Source organism: Erpetoichthys calabaricus, chromosome 3 (assembly GCF_900747795.2).
Source record: "Erpetoichthys calabaricus chromosome 3, fErpCal1.3, whole genome shotgun sequence".
Classification (NCBI taxonomy): Eukaryota; Metazoa; Chordata; class Cladistia; order Polypteriformes; family Polypteridae; genus Erpetoichthys; species Erpetoichthys calabaricus.
Genome location: NC_041396.2, coordinates 86,441,026 through 86,463,654, shown reverse-complemented (window position 1 = coordinate 86,463,654; position 22,629 = coordinate 86,441,026). Strand labels below are relative to the sequence as shown.

Sequence of the window (22,629 nt, the reverse complement as noted above, 5' to 3'; positions counted from 1 at the left end):
TCCTATTTTTATAGCATAGTTCTAAGAAGGAGGCCCAGACATTTCACGATTTAGAAAACGTGCTTCACCAGAAGTGTTAGTTGGCTAAGTTCAGCCAAAAATAAAAATAAGTGATTGATTGTGTGATTGTTAGAATAACTGGATCTGAGGCAACACCCCCTCCTCTACAACATTCCTCCACAGACACATTGTTGCTAAATCTCAAACACTTGATTTCCTTCCCTTTCAATATCCCTTCTAGTTTGGTTTTACCACCTAATCTTAATTGCTCTTACCTAGTGGCTGACAGGTGGTGCTCCTGATTAACAGAGAGAATTTTTCAGTCAGCCTTTTTAGAGAAAGAAAAGGCACAGGATGGCTGCAGAGAAGATGCATGAAAGCAGAGAGATGGTGAGAGGCACATGGCCTTGGAATCACTATAGGTGGGCAGGTCCTCTTTAAACGTAGGATACAATGCCAGCTTAAAAAATCCAATTTAGCTTCCACAAGCCAAGAGGTAGCAGTGCTACTTGGCATGTTATCGTGGTGCCCCACTTTAATTAAAAAAAACAAAAAAAAAAAACAAAAAAAAAAACTAAAAGAACCAGAAACAGAAGTAGCTTATGGATCCACTTGATTTGCCTATTCTGTCTGCCATTCCTCCTCACTTGACATACCAATGACAGCTGTTCATACTGTCATTTACTGTTAATATGTAACACCTTGCATCAGTGGCTCACTGTTTCTTGTATTTTAATGTTGTTTCAGGAAAATAAACTTTATTTATGTTTTGGATGTTTGTAGGTCCTTTCACACAACTTGTGTACAGTTCTGTGCATCCCACATGACCCAGTGGCCTTGGAGGAGCATTTCAGAGATGATGATGACGGTCCTGTGTCAAGTCAGGGCTACATGCCTTACTTGAACAAGTACATCCTTGACAAGGTAAGTGATGAATACTCTTGGAAGCTTTCATACCTACGTGAACATGTGCACACAAGCAGCTATACACACAATGTGAGCATTCAGATACATATGGATAGATCAACAACCCTACACTTAATTACATAGCCATAGATACTCATGTTTGTGTGGCTCATACTCGTACCGAAATTAGAATGTATCTGTGATGTCCCATGCCACTAGACCCCAGGACAATTACACTCTGGGTATCTTGTAGTTCATAGCCAAGCAGCAGTGAAGGAAACAGACCACTGCAGAATACTGCAAAATTAGCAAACCAAATATAAATTTGACAATCAGTCAAAATAATTGGTGGCAAACTAAAAAAAAAAATAAAAAGAACAAAAGTAAATAATTCCCAGACGAAACTTAAAATTAAAAAAAAAACACGTTGATGCAACAACCCAACCATTCACTTCCTCCTTCGGCTCCTGTTCATTCAGAGCTCTTGAGATTAGTTCACTTCTTCCCTTTCTTCAAGTCAATCGGAAGGTCAGTCCAACACATGCTGTCTTTCACTCTTCTCTGTTCCCCCTCTATCACTAGATCAATGCTAAATGCCAACTCCACCACTCGTGTAAATGAAAGGTTAGTTCGTGCATCCTCTATTTTCTCTGCTCTCTCACATGCATGTTCAGCAGATTCAACTGATCTGAACAACACTGTAAACTCCAGTGAACATCTCAAAGGAACACTCGAACAAAACCTTGGGTAAACAATCCTTTCTAATATTCAATATACAGTTCTCATCACTCAATATTAAAACCTTAAATGAGCCTAAAGGGAAAACTTCATCCAGGCCTCTGCACCCTGAATTGTCATGTTGCAACTCACACACCAATGTGCTCAGCCCATCTCAGAATTCTTCAGTTTCCCCGTTCATTGTCAGGGTTGGCAGCTTTGACAGGTATTTTTCCTCCAAATCAGTCAAAATCCCACCCAATTCTACAAAACCTAGTCCAATATTGATTAGTCCATTTCAAGCAAGCAAATTGCCTCTCAGATACACCTTCCTACCCCGAAACTGCCAACATCCATTAGCATCACTCCTCTAATTGGCCAATTGGCGTGTGTAACTATAGAGTTTCATTTTGAAAACATTTTCACAGAACAGCTAATGCCCAACATGTACAGCTCACAGAGCGAAGTCTCTAAATTGATTTATTTAAATAAATATGATGAACCGTGGGCAGCATGGTGGTGCAGTGGAAGCTCTGCTGCCTCGTAGTAAGGAGAATAGGATTCACGTCCCAGGTTCTCCTAGTGTGGTGTTTACATGACCCCCACCGACCCCCTAACCAAGCCACGTCTGCACGGGTTTACCAGTTTCATCTCATAGTCCAAAGACATGCAGGTTAGGTGAATTAGTGTGTGGCTGGTGTGTGTGTGGGTGTGTGTGTGTGTTTGCCCTGCAATAGACTGGCTATCTATGCAGTGTTTCCTCCTGGCTCTTACCTTATACTAGCTGTGAAAGGTTCCAGGACAGCCCCATGACCCTGGTTAGGACTAAGTTGGGTAGCAAATGACTGACTGACTGATGAATGGTAGAAGAAAACATGACAAGGGCCAATTTGGCTATGTGTGTTGCAGTTTTTTTTCCATTGATACAATATAACACACAGTAATGAGTTGTTCCTATGTGTATCTGCAAAAGAAAAAAAAGTTAAAAGGTCACTTCCAAGCTGAACAAAAACAAATATAAGAGACCTTCATCAGGTGTGTCACTGAGGCATAGTGTCTCTTACCTTCTTTTTTGTTCAGCGTGGAAATAATCTTTCAACTTTTTTTTCCTTATCAGAAAGACATGCCACCGCTAAATCCAAGCAATCCAATTATAGACATCCTGGTGAAATACAGCACATCTTGTTCTTTAAGAAAATGCTACCAAATGCATAAATCTATTATAAAAAAAAAACTTACGACAAGACTTTTTCCCAGGGAAGAGACGTGATCTTTTGAACAGAGACAGAGACACATTCACATCTTGCGAGACGGACAAGTCACATCATACTTTCAACCTTCAGAAGCAAGTCCCATGATACACATGCAGAGCAGGTTAGAGATAATGGAAGTAGGAAAATTTGAAAGTCTCAAAAAATGAGAGTAAAGATCACATTAGCGCAAACAAACAGAAAATCGAGTTCGAATGTTTAGGTGCTGTACAGGCTTTTAAATGTTCAAAGCGCCGCACTAAATGCAGATCACGCAGCATGCAGCAGCAGGAGCAAGCCAACAGCTGCTCGAGCAAAGAGGAGGTAAAAAAAAAACAATGTATTTGTTTCATATTGTATCAGTGTTTAAAAGGGGTTTCGGAGAAGAGGCCGCTAGCAGGGGTGGAAAGGGGTTGGCGAGCGAAGCAAGCAGGGGGCAAAGCCCCCTAGTGTTTTAAATTTTTAATTTTGTTTTATAAAACTTGCAGTCAAATAAAGAATTACTTACTAGCTATATTTTAGTCCTTATACTTTGTAGCAATTGATTGTTTTAAATCAATTAAAATTGATTTAGTATAGTATCTTTGTAGTAGTATCTTCGTATTCCTCCTAGTATATTGTTTATTCTATTTTAATACATATTTTTATATTTTTCCTACATGTTTACAAAAGGTGATCTGACAGTATTAGTTACAGCAAAAATGCATTGTGTACTGTAGTTATCCCACCTTTGTATTCATGATTATTCAGCCATAACTGTTTGATTCCCACTGCATTGCCCAATTTTATTAATAATTGTGTAGCAGTAGCTGTGACCGAACAGGTCAGTGGTTGAGTAAACTGTAACTATCTCTGAAACTGACTCATTTTATACTTTAAATAAAGGAGGCTGTATGAAATTTTACATGTTATTAGATTGGAAAGAAAAAGACATGGTTTCATAGGCTAATGGAGTGTTTAAATACAAATAGACATTTTTAGTCTTTACAAAAACATGCACAATTTCAAGAAAAATAAGTCCAAAAAGTCCATGCCATTTTTTCACACACAACAGATTTGAAAATAGCTCAGACTGAAAATGGACTAGTAGACATCTAGTCTTTTACAAATGCTCTGAAAACTCTTTTGTTGGGTCATGTTGTGCTTCAAGATATTTTTGTTCTGAAGAGGAAAAAAAAATACCTGTTTTTGATTTGATTTTTGGCTCCAGCAGACCCCCGTGACCCTGTGTTAGGATATAGCGGGTTGGAGAATGACTGACTGACTGACTAAGGAACCTGAAACCCAAACTTAGATCTCACTGATTAGAACAAGTAATTCCTGTTACCATCTTTCCTACTTGTTCACATATATGTTTTCCTTCTTGACTTTGAATATTTAAGCAAAATTTTTAATATTAATATGACAGTACAGAATTGAGTGCATGCTGTATTGTATATTTTTCACTAGTTAGTCTTATCAGTGACTATGACTTAGTGTAGATAAAGAGGAAATGTGAACTCCAGAAAGCTCTTCAGACTTTCAGATTCTCATTTCCATTCATGAAGAATCAAATGGATAGTAGCTGTGACACACACAAGTTTGCAGAAACATCCAAACTATGAATGAACATGAACAGGTGAACTTACATGCAGTTACACAAGTGTAAAGAAAACCGCTGTACATATGCACATTCAAATATGCCTAGCCTTATATTTACTTGAGATGTGCGCACACCCAAACCAGCTCAGTATTCTGTACAGGATGTGATTCTTCTTTTTTTTGTGTGTGTGTGACATAATCTCAGCGAGGGGCAATTTTTAGAAATGCTGTTGCAGCTCTCTCCAGAATGGGTGCTTTAGAAAACCTAGCAACAGTCCGTCTGAGTTTTGCAGCTTGGCAGGATGCCTTCTTGAAGGGCCTGAAGCTCAGTAATCCCCTGACCCAGCACCGCTGGCACTGCACCACCCATAGTAACTCAAAAGACAAAACCTCAGGGTTTCTTACCAGCTGCTGTAGTTGGTGATGTTATATGTATTTGTTTTGGAGAAGGAGGAAAGTAAATGCTAATGTGAATGCTAATGTAGATGTGTTTGATTCTCCACAAAGCCAACTACTTACATCTTACTTTTTCTGTTGCCTTTATTAGGTGGAGGAGGGTACTTTTGTGAAAGAGAATTTTGATGAACTCTGTTGGACTCTGACAGCTAAAAAAAACTACCATCCAGAAAAGAATGGCAAAAGCATCATTCCCTGGCAAGATGCTTTCCGCCTCTGGTGTCTCTTCAATTTCCTTTCTGAAGACAAATACCCTTTGGTCATCGTCCCAGATGAGGTAGATTGACTCAAGATTCTTGCTTTGTCTGTTTTGTCTTTATTGCCTTTTATTGGAAAACATGCTATCATAACACACTGACAATGAAATTATACCATGTGTTTGATTTCTTTGCTCATAATGCAAATATCAGTGACCTTTATAGACTAACCAATTTGACCGGGCACTTAGCCAATCATGGAAGCCAAGCCTGTGAGGCAGATTGATGACATTTTATTTTGTTTCCCCCTAAAGATCAAGCCTTGAAGCTCCCACCTATTCCCAAGAGTAAAATCTGTATTCATGTTACATTGAAGCAAAAAAAAAAAATGGGTCACACCATCTGAAAGAGTAAAATCTAGAAATAGATTGGGGGGGGTCAGTAAAGGAGAGGATTTGTAAAGTGAACAATGAGAAGGCGAGCTACTAGGGCGATGTCTGCAAGTGTTTATCAGCATGTGACTAAGCAAGTGTGAGACTAAGTGACAGAGGAGTGAGTGGTTGCACAGTTAAGAGTGAGTGGACACTTTGCCACCTTTTTTATTTACTGAAATAAATATTTTTATCTCTGCAGTCATTATTATTATAGTATTAATGCATTGGCAACACAATACCTACTACAGTGCCAATTGAGCTGTTTTTGGAAAATAAAAGCTCATATGAGGAAGTGGGTGTGTAAGTGCAGAACTTGGAATCCACAACAGAGAGGGCAAAAGTGAGGAAGTCAGTAAATTAATGATTCAATTCAGCATTGGACAACTGAGAGAAAAATGAGAAAAAGAGTCAGTGAAAGAGGATTGTACAGCAAAAGTAAGCTTGTCATGCCGCAGGAGTCCCAAAAGCACAGAAGTCCCAAAAACTCTTTCAATGTTGCCCTTTAAACAAAGGCTCAATAATCCAAGAAGCTCCTAAAAGCACCAAAAGAATCTGCCCGAGAAGGCAAGGTAATCTACAGCAAACAAAGTACCAATATAGAAATCAAATGTATAGTCAAAAACAGAGCACAGGTTCTAGAATCCAGAAATCACAAAAAAAGCAAGAACAAAATCAGAAAGCACAGGTAATCACAAGAAACACTCCACTCCCTAGCACGTTCAAAATGAACTGCTATTAACTATGGAAGGCACTCTAATATATAGGGTGGAGGGCAGTGATTGGCAGGTGGCCCCACCCCTTGGGGATCACCCAAAAAACACATAGAACATAATCTAGGCATTTTTCAATTACAAAAAAACACAAAGATTGCATGACTGACAGCCAGACAGTGTGCAAAAGAAGGAGTTACATAATAGGAGTGAGGCTGAGGTAAGTAACTGAGTAAAGGCCTCAGTTAATAAAAAGTCTGAGTAATGAGGGCACCACTAAGAGTGCAACAGTGAGGAGGAGATACTAGAAAGTAAGTGAAAAGATCAAATAAGTGTAAGATGTAGTGAATGAAAATGTAATGGACCAGTAGATCGAGGGAGTAAACATGTATATTTGCATATACTGTAAATGAGTGAGCTGATGTGAGACTAAGACAGTAAGATAAGTCAAGAGTAGTGTCCACACTACTTTGTTCATATTTAAAAACACAGACATTTGTCTCTGTTTTCACCTTCTGTCCACACTAACCTGGCATTTTAACCCATGAAAATGGAGACTTTTGAAAAATCCAGAACTATATATTTCTGAAAACAATGGGTCGACACTACAACATGGATGGGTGGACATGTAGACTTTCAAAAACACAGATTCTAATTGCACTGTGAATTGTTTGTCCTTATTACATGTCCCTTCTCTGCTCATTACAACATCTCATTCCCTGATTGGTCATCCTTCACAGAAGAAAAAGATATTCTAACATAGTGGACAGACAAGAGTTGCTTTTCATGGCGCTTGTTGTGTTGCTTACCTCTATGCATGTAAATTGTGTTTCATACAGTTTAAATGCTGTATAAATGTGCAAAAGGCAAATAATTTATCGCCCACTAAATTTATATGATAAATCCCATTGCCAACAACATTATGATCCCTTCAAAGATTTTTCCTCTGATGCGTGCATGCCCATTATACATGATCATCTACTTCATATGTGTTTTCAGTTGTTTTAGCATGGAAGGAGATACTTTCATAAATTATGTGTAAATGCTCATGTGGATGGAGATTGATTTCACTTAAAAATGCCATTTTTAATGAAAACTTAGTGCGGACTTAGTCTAAGTGCCGTTGCAAGTGATTGAGTGAATAGAGGGCCAACGATTAATTCTGATTATGGATATATTGTAAGCAAAGGAATTACCAATACCGGAACAAAGCAAAAAGAAAAAGTGTATGAGAGTGCAAAAAGCACATAAGCGAAAGAATAAGGTAGAAAGAAAACAAGGTAATAATGAAGTGAATGAGCAAGCAAGTGTACAAGTGAATGAGTGAGTGAGGTTAGGCATAATCATTGAGTAGAAGTGTGAGTGTATTAAGTGAGTGAGTTGTTGATCAAAGAAGAGGTGGCCGGGCAAGATATAGGGAAGGATATTAATGAGTAAGTGAATAAATGGATGCGAGGTCAGTGACTGAAAGAGATTGAGTATAGAAAGAGTACATAAAAGCAGTGAGTAAACAAGCACATATATTTTCAAATAAGTAAGTAAGTAAGTGCAAGGCAAGTGGTGCAGGATTTGGCAAGTGCAAGAGAGAGAGCAAGTGAGTATAAGGGTCAGTGATTCAGTTTATGAGTGATGGATTGCAAGACTGAGTGAGTAGGGAAACTATTGAGCAAGTAGGCAGGGAAAAACGGAGGGAGGAAGTGATACATAAGTTAGGATTAAGTGCTCATTTTTTCTTTTTTCTGATCTTATTCAGACTCGCAAGCGTAATCCCAAAGTGCTCTTTGATACTGTTCACAGTATTATTTCTCCATCTCAATCTATTACTCAGGTTTTTTCTGATAGTGACTGTAATAATTTTCTTACATTTTTTATTGGCAAGGTTAATGTTGTTTGGGCTAATATTATTCCAGCTGTCTTACCTAGTGGTCTCACTCACTCATGTTCTGAGTCTTTTGTGTTCTCAGAAGTTTCACTTTCTGATCTTTCTGACTTGCTCAGGAAGATGAAACCTTCATCATGTCCTACTGACCTGTTGCCAACATCATTAATGTAAAAATCTTTGAGTTTTATAGGTCCGTGCCTGTCCATTATTATTGTATTGGTTTTATTTATGTTTTGTTTTAACTGTTGTATTTGTACTGTATTTGTCGATCAGCGCTCTTTGACCTTTTGTCTGTGAAGGGTGCTATATAAATAAACCACTACTACTAGTAACTGGTAAGGCAACACTGGTCAAACAAGTGAATAGAACAGTAAGACTAGTGACACATTACACAATGTCTAACTTGTCAAACTTAACAACTGCAGTTGATGGATCTTGTTGCCTCGAGTGTGTCTGATTTCATGACTTAGAATCGCAGATGAGGACAGATTACACAACTGGCTCACGACTTTTCAGCATTGTTTTAAATTTCCAATGTATTGCAAATTATATTCTAATCCTTAACTAACTTGCTGCCTGATAGCACCAGTACCTGTACAAATGTTTTTCAGGTATGATGATTTTAGCAGCAATCTCGGCACTTTCTCTTTCCATTCTTTCATGCTTCAACAAACACAAAACATCAACCAGATGTTTGCACAGTCCAAAATGTGCAATTACCTTCTTTACTGTTGAATTGTGTGTTGAACTAAATGCATTGTTCTTCTGGCCGAGCACTCATTGGTTATTAGCTCTTGCCTACACACAAGCCAGTCTTTAGAACTTAAAAGACATCTGATTTTGACAGAGTGAGTTGATGAGGATGTCGTACCACATGACTGGTGGCCACAGAAGTGCACTGTCATTATGTAAATGAAGTATCCAACTGGAAATCACTGGGAGAGTGTGAGAGAATGGGCAGGTCATGAAGGGACTAGTGAAAGGAAAACAGTGCAAAACTGAAAGAGATTGTGCAGGACAAAGCAAGCCAGTGAGTGAATGAATGTAAAACTGAGGAAGGAAGAGAATGTAATGCTGAATGAATGGATAAGTGAGTGAGTGAACATGGAGACCTTTGATGAGTTAGGTGAAAAGTGGGACAAGGCCTGTGCAGTGGAATGAGAGACTAGAAGAGTAAATGTGAAATTGATGAAGGGGGCCAGCAAAATAGCCTCTCCTTCACAGATAGATCCATCCATCCATCCATTTTCCAACCCGCTGAATCCGAACACAGGGTCACGGGGGTCTGCTGGAGCCAATCCCAGCCAACACAGGGCACAAGGCAGGGAACCAATCCCGGGCAGGGTGCCAACCCACCACAGGACACACATAAACACACCCACACACCAAGCACACACTAGGGCCAATTTAGAATCACCAATCCACCTAACCTGCATGTCTTTGGACTGTGGGAGGAAACCGGAGCGCCCGGAGGAAACCCACGCCGACACGGGGAGAACATGCAAACTCCACGCAGGGTGGACCCGGGAAGCGAACCCGGGTCTCCTAACTGCGAGGCAGCAGCGCTACCACTGCGCCACCGTGCCGCCCTTAATGGGAGTTGTGCAGGATCGAACTCATGACCTTCTAATTCCCAGTCAGTGACTGATACTGTTGCGCCACGGAAGCAGTGATTCACAGATAGATGCTCAATCAAAAATAACAAACAGATTACTGTTTGCATCTCTTTTTTCTAGATTTAACATCTGAATATAACCGAGGTGCATTATTATGGCCAAGTGGGATTTTTTTTTCTCTCTCAGTCCACTTTAATCAATGTCTCAGATTTGGACATACAGTACACATTTCACACTTGTAACTTAACTTGATCTAATGACATGATGTGATGCAAGTGCAATTTAAACGAACAAGCATATCACTTAACCAGCCTGGTCTTTACAATTAGGTTAATTTCACACTGAAACATATAGGCATCTTTATGGGCAATAATGTCTCACAGAAGAAGTTAGTTTTTACATATTGATCTCTATTGAAAATCTTCCTGAGACTCTCTTGCCACGCATCTGTATGTTACATCATTCCGATAACAGTTGTTTTATCTGTCCCTTTCTGTACATTACAATGGAGCCGCAGCAGACATATGTGTCTTTGGTGCTGTTTGTTTAAACTGCTTTATAAGGAGTCATGCTAAAAATGAATGATGCTATACATAAAAATGAAAACAATGAAGATGAACAATATTGACAGCTTTTTATTTACAGAATTAAAAATGCCAGTTAGGTGTATTATCAGATAAAGCTGTTTTATAATCTGCAATTCCGATGGCTTATAGTAACATTGTAAAGTATTAATCTGTTTAGAAACTTGTTATAGCCTAATGCTACATATGTTTTGGTAGCATCGTCTAATACTACATATATTTTGGTAACATTGTCAATCCATCTAACTAGCATGTCTTTGGACTGTGGGATGAAACAGGAGGACCCAGAGGAAACCTATATGGATATAATGAGAACATGCAAAATCCATGCAAGGAGGACCTGGGATTACTCAAAAATCAAACCTTTCATCCACTTTCTATTGGTAGATTGAACTGTGGTCTTCTATATGCTACAGTGGTTACACCTACCTTTTAGGTTTTTTTTTTTTTTTTTGGAATTCTTGTTTTAGAGCTTTTATAGATTAAGGTCCATCAGCTCACAGTTGAAGGATTCTTAGTATAATTTTTGTAGCTAATTTTAGTTCATCCCAAAGATTTGCATTTCTAAGCACAAAATTCAGTTCATTCAATATACAGTATATGCTAATGGAAGAGAATGAGGATTGACTCAGACCTACCTATAAAGGCTACAGTGTTGCACTTTAACTTACTCCAGCATCTGTTCATTTTTGAGTAGTGCATGTTTCTAGTGTACAGTATGGCAAGGGATTCTAAAAGTGCAAATACAGTCATATGAAAAAGTTTGGGAAACCTCAGCCTGCATAATAATTTATTTTCAACAAAAAAAGATAACAGTGGTATGTCTTTCATTTCCTAGGAACATCTGAGTACTGGGGTGTTTTCCGAAAACAAAGATTTTTAGTGACGCAGCATTTAGTTGTATGAAATTAAATCAAATGTGAAAAACTGGCTGTGCAAAAATTTGGGTCCCCTTGTAATTTTGCTGATTTAAATGCATGTAACTGCTCAATATTGATGACTTGCATCACCAAATTGGTTGGATTAGCTCGCTAAGCCTTGAACGTCATAGACAGGTGTGTCCAATCATGAGAAAAGGTATTTAAGGTGGTCAACTGCAAATTGTGCTTCCCTTTGACTCTCCTCTGAAGTGTGACAGCATGGGATCCTCAAAGCAATTCTCAAAAGATCTGAAAACAAAGATTGTTCAGTATCACGGTTTAGGGGACGCCTACAAAAGCTATCTCAGAGGTTTAAACTGTCTGTTTCAACTGTAAGGAATATAATCGGGAAATGGAAGGTGTAAGCAAAGGCACTATATTGCGCCTGACCTAACACAGATTGACACGGAGGCACGTGTAAAACAAATAGTGTTTATTTTTCTTCAGCTGGAGGGCATGTCTTCCCTGTAATCCCTCCAGCCACAACACAGTCCCAAACACAGTATTCAAGTAACACGAAGCACTCTCTCTTCCTCCACCACTCCTCCCCGGCAACCTCGTCCTCTTCCTCCCAATTCTGGCTGCTGAGTGGTGATCGCTGGCTCCCTTTATTGGGCACCCGAAAGTGGCCCATCCCCAGGGCCCGTCACCTACTTCTTGCTGCAACCTGTGGTGCCAGCCAGCTTGGCGGCATTGGGCGGCCAACCTTTGAGTGTGCCCGGACCTTCTCTTCCCCATCAGCACAGCGTCCTTTGGGCTTCTAAGGTGGTTATCCTTCAGCTCCCTGCCGCATGTGCACGCTTCAGTGCACTGTCTCAGGGTCACACCTTCTGCGTGGCTGTGCTGCATGTGTAACTCGCACTGCTGCGCCGGGTCCTTACACAATTTTTGATACAGGTCCCGGCCCAAAAGACGAATCCTGCTGGCTATGCCAGTGTAAGCAAAGGCGTTATATTGCACCCGACCCGACACAGATTGACACGGAGGCACATGTAAAACAAAGTGTTTATTTTTCTTCACAAAGGCCACAGGCACAGTAGCTGTTAAACCCAGGTCTGGCAGGGCAAGAAAAATACAGGAGCGGCATATGTGCACGATTGTGAGAATGGTTACAGACAACTCACAGATCACCTCCAAAGACCTGTAAGAACATCTATCTGCAGATGGTGTACTTCTACAACGTTCTACAATTCAGCGTAATTTGCACAAAAAACATCTGTATGGCAGGATGATGAGAAAGAAGCCCTTTCTGCACTCACACCACAAACAGAGTTGCTTGTTGTATGCAAATGCACATTTAGACCAGCCAGACTCATTTTGGAACAAAGTGCTTTGGACTGATAAGACAAAAATTGAGTTATTCGGTCATAACAAAAAGTGCTTTGCATGACGGAAAAAGAACACCACATTCCAAGAAAAACACCTGCTACCTACTGTCAAATTTGGTGGAGGTTCCATCATGCTGTGGGGCTGTGTGGCTAGTTCAGGGACTGGGGCTCTTGTTAAAGTCAAGGGTCGGATGAATTCAACCCAATATCAACAAATTCTTCAAGATAATGTTCAAGCATCAGTCACAAAGTTGAAGTTACACAGGGGTTGGATATTCCAACAAGACAATGACCCAAAACACAGTTTGAAATCTAAAATGGCATTCATGCAGAGGGAGAAGTTCAATGTTCTGGAATGGCCGTCACAGTCCCGTGACTTGAATATCTTCGAAAATCTATGGGATGATTTGAAGCAGGTTGTCCATGCATCCATCAAATTTAACTGAACTGGAGAGATTTTGTATTGAAAAATGGTCAAACATACCTCCATCTAGAATCCAGACACTAATCAAAGGCTATAGGAGGCGTCTAGAGGCTGTTACATTTGCAAAAGGACGCTCAACTAAGTATTGATGTAATAGCTCTGTTGGGGTGCCCAAATTTATGCACCTGTCTAGTTTTGTTATGATGCATATTGCATATTTTCTGTTAATCCAATAAACTTATGTCACTGCTCAAATACTACTGTTTCCATAAGGCATGTCATATATTAAAAGGAAGTTGCTTTGAAAGCTCAGCCAATGAGAAACAAAAATCCAAAGAATTAAGAGGGGTTCCCAAAACTTTTCATATGACTGTGTATATAGTTTGTATTTCTTAGTTACTGTAATCTTATTGCCAATATTTTAGATAAACCAGTTTGTGTTTTTTATAAAATTGTATTTTTATAATTGTGCAATCAGTGTTCAACCTTCATCACGGTTTTGCCTGTATTACTTTATAAAAGTTACTATTTGTGCATTTTAATTTAGTTCATAGAAATATTATATTATAATACTACATATTATAATGATAACTGTTATATTATGAATCTGTATATCAAAATACTTTGTGTTCTCTATAGATATTATAGATCCTTAGCCAAGATAACTTGCAAAAATCATAGTATATATAATAAATTATTTTTTTGGCAAAATTCTAAAATGTTAGCAGCCAATGTAGCAAAACACTGCAAATGTTATACGTCAGTTAACAGAAGGACTACAGTAGAAGACAGAGGTGTGGACTTTATGTGGGCCACTAGAGATTACAGGCAGAGTCGGAAGAGGTTTAAATAAACCTAGTGGTAGAAAAAAGCAGTAGCAAGGTAGTGAAAGAAGAATTTAGCATTCATGGTATACCGTCTTTTTCCGAAATTAAGACATCCCCCGAAAATAAGCCCTATCGAGATTTTCGGAACTTTTTGTAATATAAGCCCTCCCCCGAAAATAAGCCCTAGTTAAAATAATGTGAAAAAAAGAATTTGTTAAAAAATGCTGTTGATTTATTAAGTATGTTTAGCTTCCCTAATACTCGTATTTCAGAGAAATGTTTGAAATAAAATATTCCGAGAAATTCATTGTTTACCTCTACAGTTCGTTTCAAATTAATTCTTGGAATTTATCTTAAAAATACAACATAAGGCAGCTTGAATACATAAATATTGTGTCCGCTCTGCTCTGCTGTGTTGTACTGCGTCGCGCGTATCGCAGAGTATAGTCGAATGAGGTGGGGAGGGGGGCATGCATATGCGGAATGCGACGGAACGCGTCGTTGGCGCACACTATAAATAATTGTTCGTTAAGGCAGCAGTCTACATTGAGCGACAGTGCAGATACAGTGTTTGTTCATTTCAGTCTTGTAAGTCTGATTATTTCCTCATACGTAATTTTATTTTTTATAAAGTGAATAATTTTTAACTGCAGTTAAAATGAGTACAAAACGAAAGAGCTATTCCGTCGAGTACAAAAAGGGAATTGTGGAAGACTCCAGGGGTGTAAATCTTGATTTATGACGATGTTCCAGAAGAAGATGACATGACTGTAATTGAATCAATTTTAATTTCTGTATTCTGTGTAAAATAAATAAATATTAAATAAAAATATATAAAAATACTTTTATTTTTGTCCTCCCCCGAAAATAAGCCCTAGTGCGTATTTTGGACCAAAAAAGAAAGTAAGACAGTGTCTTATTTTCGGAAAAAGACGGTAGAAGGAGTTAGCATAGTAAAAAGAGCCACATTTGACACATATATAAGCTCAAGCAGAATGGAGGCATTGTGGAAGAACATGTGGAAAGATGAGAGGCTAGAGTTAGACAGGAGCCATTTAGATACACGTCAATCAAACTAAGTACTTTGAACTGAATCCTAACAGTAATGGAAAACCAATGAAGAGCATAAAGCTGTGAAATGCAATTGCATCAAGTGAACAAATTACTGATAATCAAGCAGTCATCAGCATTCTGGAGGAGTTGGACAAGTCAGATAGCCAGCACTACTAGTAGCTCAACTGCTGGGTGTAACAGGAAGACAACAAGAGACACCAAACGAGAGCCTGAATGAGACATTTAGTCGCATAGCTAGTGACATAGAGGTGGCTGTTGTCATTTGTATAAAGAATGAAAGAAGGAAGGGACTGAATTTGTGAAGAGATGTGCTGAGTGTAGTGGAGAGTTTTTTACTATGTTGAGGCTCAGAAGAGAGAAGTAGATTGTCAAGTAAATATAGGATATTAAATATGGAGTTTAACATTATGATTCCACACCTTGCAGCAAAGTAATAAAAAAAAAACTCCCAACATGTGCATATTGTTTTGTGTTTGACAGAATGTCAAACTCCTTTTAACTAATTAATCTAGAAATTCAAATGCCTGTCACTTTAGTTGAAGATTGAGTTTCAGATTGAAAATCCCCATGAGGGGGATTGCTCTAGTGCATTGGACCCTTCGTGATTTATATGATTAATTTGTTTGTGGGCGGCTGCTAATGAAACAGGCTCACAAGCTAGTCACAGAATGAAAACCCAATAGATCTGTGATCAAGTTACAAAGCTGTGAAATGCACTTGGTTTAGATTAAAAGGATGCTACACTATTTGGCTTGTCAAATGACAGAAGCAAAATGATTTGTTGCTCCTGAATTAAAGAATGGCTCTTGCACTCTGTATTGGAAGGCACATTACGCTAAAAATGATAGACAGTGGCCTTGCTTTGGTATCCATTATAGACTATTTCTTCTTGACTTGAGAGCTCCTTTGTAGGTATCCAGAAAACTGGAATCATCCACTTAGCAAACTTAATCACAAAGAATCACAGGCTGTCTTTTGAGACAGAAACACTCTATAACAGAAGATTCCTTGACAGCTGATGTACTGTAGTGAAACAGCAGGTTTTTGACAAGATGGAATTCATGATCATGGGAAATGTGAACATATGAAACTGAATGAAACTTATTGTTTTGATTATACTTATTCAGTGAAAATAAAGAAGCAATGGAACGAGAACTATGTCAATGATGTTTGAAATTAGAGTGGATTCAAGAGAAAAGCTTTGAAGGGAAAGAAACAGAAGTAATGTGCTCTCTCTGTTGCTTCCTACTTCCTCCCCTCAGGACTCAATGACTCATTTTCTTTAGAAAAAAAACTTTGGCTTTGTCAGCAGGTGAAACTTCTGTATTTTTAATGTGCTTCATTTGTGGAAGAATGATACATGTAAGTAAAAATAGCTTGCAGTTATCAAACATTTTCAATTTCCATAAATATGAGGATATGTTCTCCCATGAACACACAGACATAAATGTTCTGCATAAACGGATGCTTCTACTTACAATATATATACCCATATACATGTTATAAGTTGATAAATGATTAGGCACAAATACATACACACACCCGCAAATTAAGACTTACACAAACATGCATGTAAATATGTGCCATTCTTACTTGTCTCTTGTACAGTACCTTAATTTATATTCCTGCAACTCTGTAATCCAGCTTGAAAATGCACATCCACACTCGTTCATCTGTACATGCAAATGTGTAAATGAAAGAGTGTGACACATGGGCACATGTCACACACCTGAAATAAAGTTTATAGGTGTGTGCACAGCTTATGTATGTACCACAAACTAAGTAACATACAGTAAATGCATTCACTCATGAAGATAACATATACAGCCACTGTCACATGAGCATACCTATACATGTCACATATATTCTGATTCCTATGGAGGGCTCAACCAACCAAAACACAAACTCCTTCAGTAGTGAATTTCTGGTAACACGAACACGGCAATAAATGTAAAATATTTCATTCAAAGTCCTAATTTACCTAATTCTTTGAATTTCTGTCTTTATTCCTCTTTAAGCTCAGGCTCTGTGAAAGCCTCCTCCTTAGTTTTTAGTGTAGGGACCATCCTGAAGATTCAGTGGTACACCTTTGGCCACACCTAGGTGGAGTTGTCTTCATCAATGATCTCCAGAAGTGAACTGACCTTCTTGATTCCTGTCCCCATTTAAACTGCCCCTTGGTCAACTAATTGGAAGGGGTGGAATTTCAGTTCTTGCTGTTGACTTCAATAAGTCAGATTCCCATTGATTTCTAGGACCCTCTAGAGGAGATACTCAGAGCATTCTCCTGAATTTCACTTATGGTTTCCTTGATATCCTGGCTTTTTTTTTTGCATTTAAAAATGAGGTAAATTTTGAGACTACATAAACAAAAACGTATTTACACAGATACATAAATCCAAACAGCAACAAATGAATGCTCACCAGCTCTCACATGTTTTCAAAATTGAACCTTCAGAAGCACATGTGTGGACATAAATATACTCCCACTGTACTACCCCAGTTTTTTGTGTCAAAATAATGCCTTTTGTAAACAGCAGGGGCCAACACTTCAACCACTCACTGACAAACAAAAGCAACCTATATATTTTCACCCCCTTGGAAGTTTTCACATTTTATTGTTATACAACATTGAATCACGGTGGTTTTATTTTGTCAAAGTAAAAATAGATCTCTAAAAAGTGATCTCTAAATTAATTACAAATATGTCAAAAAAGCCAAATTAAATTCAATGTGCTTCAATGCTATATTTATTTTTATTATAGAAAAATAAAATGTTAAGCAATGTAAAATAATAAATGTAAATAAAACCTCCAAGGTGATGAATACTTTTTATAAGGAAAGACAGCATAGAGATTCAAAATATTAGTACTCTTCCTGGGTTGTCCCGTTTAATTAACAAAATGAAAAAAACAGTGCACAATGGCATGATCAAAATAGAATGTATTAAATGCAAAGAAAACAGCCTTGGAAGGCAGGCTTTATCCATATTTTTGGTGAGTGTCCTGTTCAGGACAGAGCTCCATCCTTTGGTCAGCTCAGAGTTGAGATAGATGCACTTTCTGTCTGGGAGCTCAATTTGTATAATGCTCCAGCTGGGAAGGGTGGAGTCAATTGCCCTCATGGGATGTCTTCTTGGAGCTCTGGAGGGAAAGGGAGACTACATGGTGAGCAACATGGCCCCTTCTCGTCCTGTGGTGGTATGACATACCTCTGATGAATGCAGAAGGTGCTCTCCGACTCACATGTATGACTAATATATATATATATATATATATATATATATATATATATATAAAATAAAGTGCTCAAACAAATGAAAGGAACACTTTGAAAAAACATCACATCTCAATAGGGAAAAAAAATCATGCTGGATATCTATGCCGATATGGACTGGAAGGATGCCACATCATTTGATGAAAATGAAAATTATCAACCTACATAGGGCTGAATTCAAAGACACCCTGAAAGTCAAAGTGAAAAAATGATGCGGCAGGCTGGTCCATTTTGTGAAATTTCATTGCAGCAACTCAAAATCATACTCAGTAGTTTGTATGGCCCCCACGTGCTTGTATGTATGCCTGACAACGTCGGGGCATGCTTCTAATGAGACAACGGATGGTGTCTTGGAGGATTTCCTCCCAGATCTGGACCAGGGCATCACTGAGCTCCTGGACAGTCTGAGGTGCAACCTGGTGGTGTCAGATGGACTGAAACATAATGTCCCAGAGGTGTTCTATTGGATTTAGGTCAGGCGAGCGTGGGGGCCAGTCAGTAGTATCAGTTCCTTCATCCTCCAGGAACTGCATGCATACTCTCACCACATGAGGCTGGGCATTGTCGTGCACCAGGAGGAACCCGGGACCCACTGCACCAGCATAGGGTCTGACAATGGGTCCAAGGATTTCATCCAGATACCTAATGGCAGTCAAGGTGCTGTTGTCTAGCCTGTAGAGGTCTTTGTGTCCCTCCATGGATATGCCTCCCCTGACCATCACTGACCCACCACCAAACTGGTCATGCAGAACGATGTTACAGGCAGCATAACATTCTCCACGGCTTCTCCAGACCCTTTCACGTTTGTCACATGTACCCAGAATGAACCTGCTCTCATCTGTGAAAAGTACAGGGTGCCAGTGGTGGACCTGCCAATTCTGGTATTCTATGGCCATTGCCAATCAAGCTCCACGGTGAGCACAGTGCCCACTAGAGGATGTTGGGCCTTCAGGCCACCCTCCTGATGTCTTTTTCTGATTGTTTGGTCAGAGACATTCACACCAGTGGCCTGCTGGAGGTCGTTTTGTAGGGCTCTGGCAGTGCTCATCCTGTTCCTCCTTGCCCAAAGGAGCAGATACCAGTCCTGCTGATGGGTTAAGGACCTCCTATGGCCCTATCCAGCTTTCCTAGAGTAACTGCCTGTCTCCTGGAATCTCCTCCATGCCCTTGAGACTGAGCTGAGAAACACAGCAAAACTTCTGGCAATGGCACGTATTGATGTGCCATCCTGGAGAAGTTGGACTACCTGGGCAACCTCTGTAGGGTCCAGGTGTCGCCTCATGCTACCAGGAGGACACTGACCATAGCCAAATGCAAAACTAGTGAAAAAACAGTCAGAAAAGATGAGGAGGGAAAAATGTCAGTGGCCTCCACCTGTTAAACCATTTCTGTTTTGGGGGTCGTCTCAGTGTTGCCTCTCTAGTGCACCTGTTGTTAATTTCATTAACACCAAAGCAGCTGAAGCTGATTAACAACCCCCTCTACTTCTTGACTGACCAGATCAGAAGTTTCAATGACTTGATGCTATACTCGGATTAAAAACTGTTCCTTTGATTTTTTTAGCAGAGTGTGTGTGTCTATGTATATGTGTGTGTATATATATATATATTCATTCATTAATCGGAGTCTACACAGCAGGCGCCAAAGGAATCAGCATACAAGCGACGTACATCAGAACCCCCACACCACCTGGCATTCACTCCCATACCACCATAATGTGTCAGAAGGCACGGCACGCACCCTGACCAAGTGGGGCATCAAAATAGCACATAAACCCACCAACAATCTGCGCATGGTCCTGTTTAATGCTAAAAACAAGAAATCGACAGCCGAAACACGAAACGCAGTTTATAGTATTCCATGCAATTCTTGCTCAGCTGTATACATAGAACAAACGTCAAAAAGAATTTCAACACGTGTACAGGAACATCGCAACGCTGTCAGAAGAAAGGACGCACTATCTTTGATATATGCACATACTAAATCGACAGGACACACATTCAACTGGGACAACGTGAAAGTAAAATTTAAGGCCAGTACAAAAAGCGCCAGAGAGTTGGCCGAGTCTTGGCTATCAGATGAAAATGCCATCAACAGACACTTGGACATATATATATATATATATAGTGGAACCTCTATATACGAGTTTAATTCGTTCCAGCACTGAGCTTGTATAGCGAATTTCTCGTATCTAGAACAAACTTCCCCATTGAAAATAATGGAAATCCAGTTAATCCGTTCCGCACCCCAAATATATTAACATAAAAATCAATTTTCCTAACAAATAACACTGATAAATTATATATACTGTAGTCTACCTTTAATAAATAACACTGGTAAATAATATAACTGATTATTAAAAGAATCAAAACAGGTGTCCAAAGTGCAGTAGAGCATTCAATAAATCTTTAAATAAATAATCCTTAAAACAGTTGTGAAGTGGAGGTTTAAAATACACAAGAATAACAATCCTTTAACACGAGGTTAAAACGTCAAAAGGATGCAGTCTTTAAAAAACAGATGACAATCCCCGGTGCTTCTTCTCTGTTAGCGTCTCACCTGCGGGCTCTGCAACAGGCGAGACACTCTTAATGCAGCTGACCTTCTCTGCACCGTCCTGCTTCAGCTGTTTGGCTCGCCTGTTCAGCTCACTGTTCTGCTACACGTGAGCCTGCACTCGCTCGCTCGCTCTCCCGCACCGCCTGCCTGCCTGCCTTCGCGCGCTCTCTCTCTCTCTTTTCTTTTACTTCTTCTCCCCCTTAACCGGCTCGCGCTTCTCTATATAGCTGCAGCCCATCAGCCACAGGAACAATCATGGATGTGGGCAGTTTCCCACCTGTGCACTTAAGTGAGAAACGCAGACACCGCAGATCGCGGCTCGCAACTGCTACCACGCCCCCTCGCTAAGCCGCGAGCTATACCCACAGCCTGGCTCGTGGCTCGTTACGCGAGCCAATGCTCGTATTTAGATCTGAATTTTTCGCTCATACTTTCCTCGTATTTTGAATTTCTCGTATACAGAGGTGATCGTATCTCGAGGTTCCACTGTATATATATATATATATATATATATATAATATATCGATAGAGTTTTAAGGGTAACAAAAAAGTGTAAAATTAAAAATGATAAAATTAGAAATAGTTTTCCATGGTTGTCATTCTTGCCTTGGAGGATGATGAACTTGATGTTAATACAAAATGCAAATGTGGAGGCACGCAAGAAACATGAGTGGTCCTCTACAGCTCACATGTGCAAAATATCATAAATGCATTTGTGGCAAACCATAAACACAAAAAATTCCCCCAACATAAACTTTTCAGTGAGTAATGCACCCTTTTAAATTACTTCAAATTTCTGAATAAGGACAATTAAATTTCTGCATTTAAGTATGTAATGTATACTTAATTAAGGTAATTTAACAATAAACACCAATCCACAGCTACAAATAGTATTACAAGACAAAGTTCATACACATTCATGTTATGTAGCTTTTTATATAAACCATTACAAGAACATTTTCTTGCACAACCACTGGAGTTCCCACACTCATTCTTGTATAAAAGTATGAGTATGTCAAATGCCCACATACACACATGCATCCATCTCCACAAATGTGGTCCCAAAATGACTTACAATCTATTTCCTGAATGTAAAAACTCAACAGGAAAAACATAAAAGTGTATAAGCTGTATGTTCTAATATATAAGAACAATTCTGATGAGGACAGTCCATTCAGCTCAACTTAGCTTATCAATCTCCAATCACCTAACTTGCAAAATACGATCCAGTTGAGTTTTAAAGGTCCCCATAATACAACTGTCTATCACTGTAACCTGGTCATTTATTCCACAGATATTTGATTCTCTCAGTGAAGAAAAAACAAATCTAACATTTATGTGAAATTTCCCCTTAAAGAGCATGTCTCCTCTTAATGTTTCCTTAAACTGAAAAGATTCAATCTTTTCTCATAACCAATAATTCATAGTCTTGGCCTAGTTGCTATTCTTTGGACTTTATGTAGTGCTGCTGTATTTGTTTGTAATATGGAGACCAGAACTGCACACGATATTCCAGATGAGGTCTCACTAGTGCATTGTATTGCTTAAGGATAACCTTGATTGATTCTTGATTTTTACTGAATCCTTCATTCTATGTAATCTAACATCCCAGTAACCTTCTTAAAGGCTGTTTAGATGTGGACTGTGAAGAATCTGCAACGGCTCATAAGTGTTTCTCAAATGTTTTAAATCTCCCATTGCGTATTACATCTAACATTATTGCTTTCCACTAACATTTTACATGCACTTAGACACAAGCTAACATGTGAGCAGGTATTGACGAGAGTGAGAGAAAGATTACTAGTTCAGTGAGTTTATAAAATTATTCAGGCTATCTCATTTATTTGGTACTAGCAAAATACCCGCGCTTCGCAGCGGCGAAGTACTG

At 39.1% G+C, this 22,629-nt stretch overlaps 1 protein-coding gene across 1 annotated transcript in view; it reads left to right on the top strand.

Annotated features, from left to right (window-relative positions):
* LOC114648165 (differentially expressed in FDCP 6 homolog) overlaps positions 1–22,629 on the top strand; it is a 133,574-nt gene that overhangs the window by 50,032 nt on the left and 60,913 nt on the right. Inside the window, exons 2-3 of the mRNA XM_028797037.2 lie at positions 784–924; positions 5,002–5,187. Of these exons, the coding sequence (XP_028652870.1) occupies positions 784–924; positions 5,002–5,187 (327 nt within the window). The remainder of the gene's footprint in view (positions 1–783; positions 925–5,001; positions 5,188–22,629) is intronic.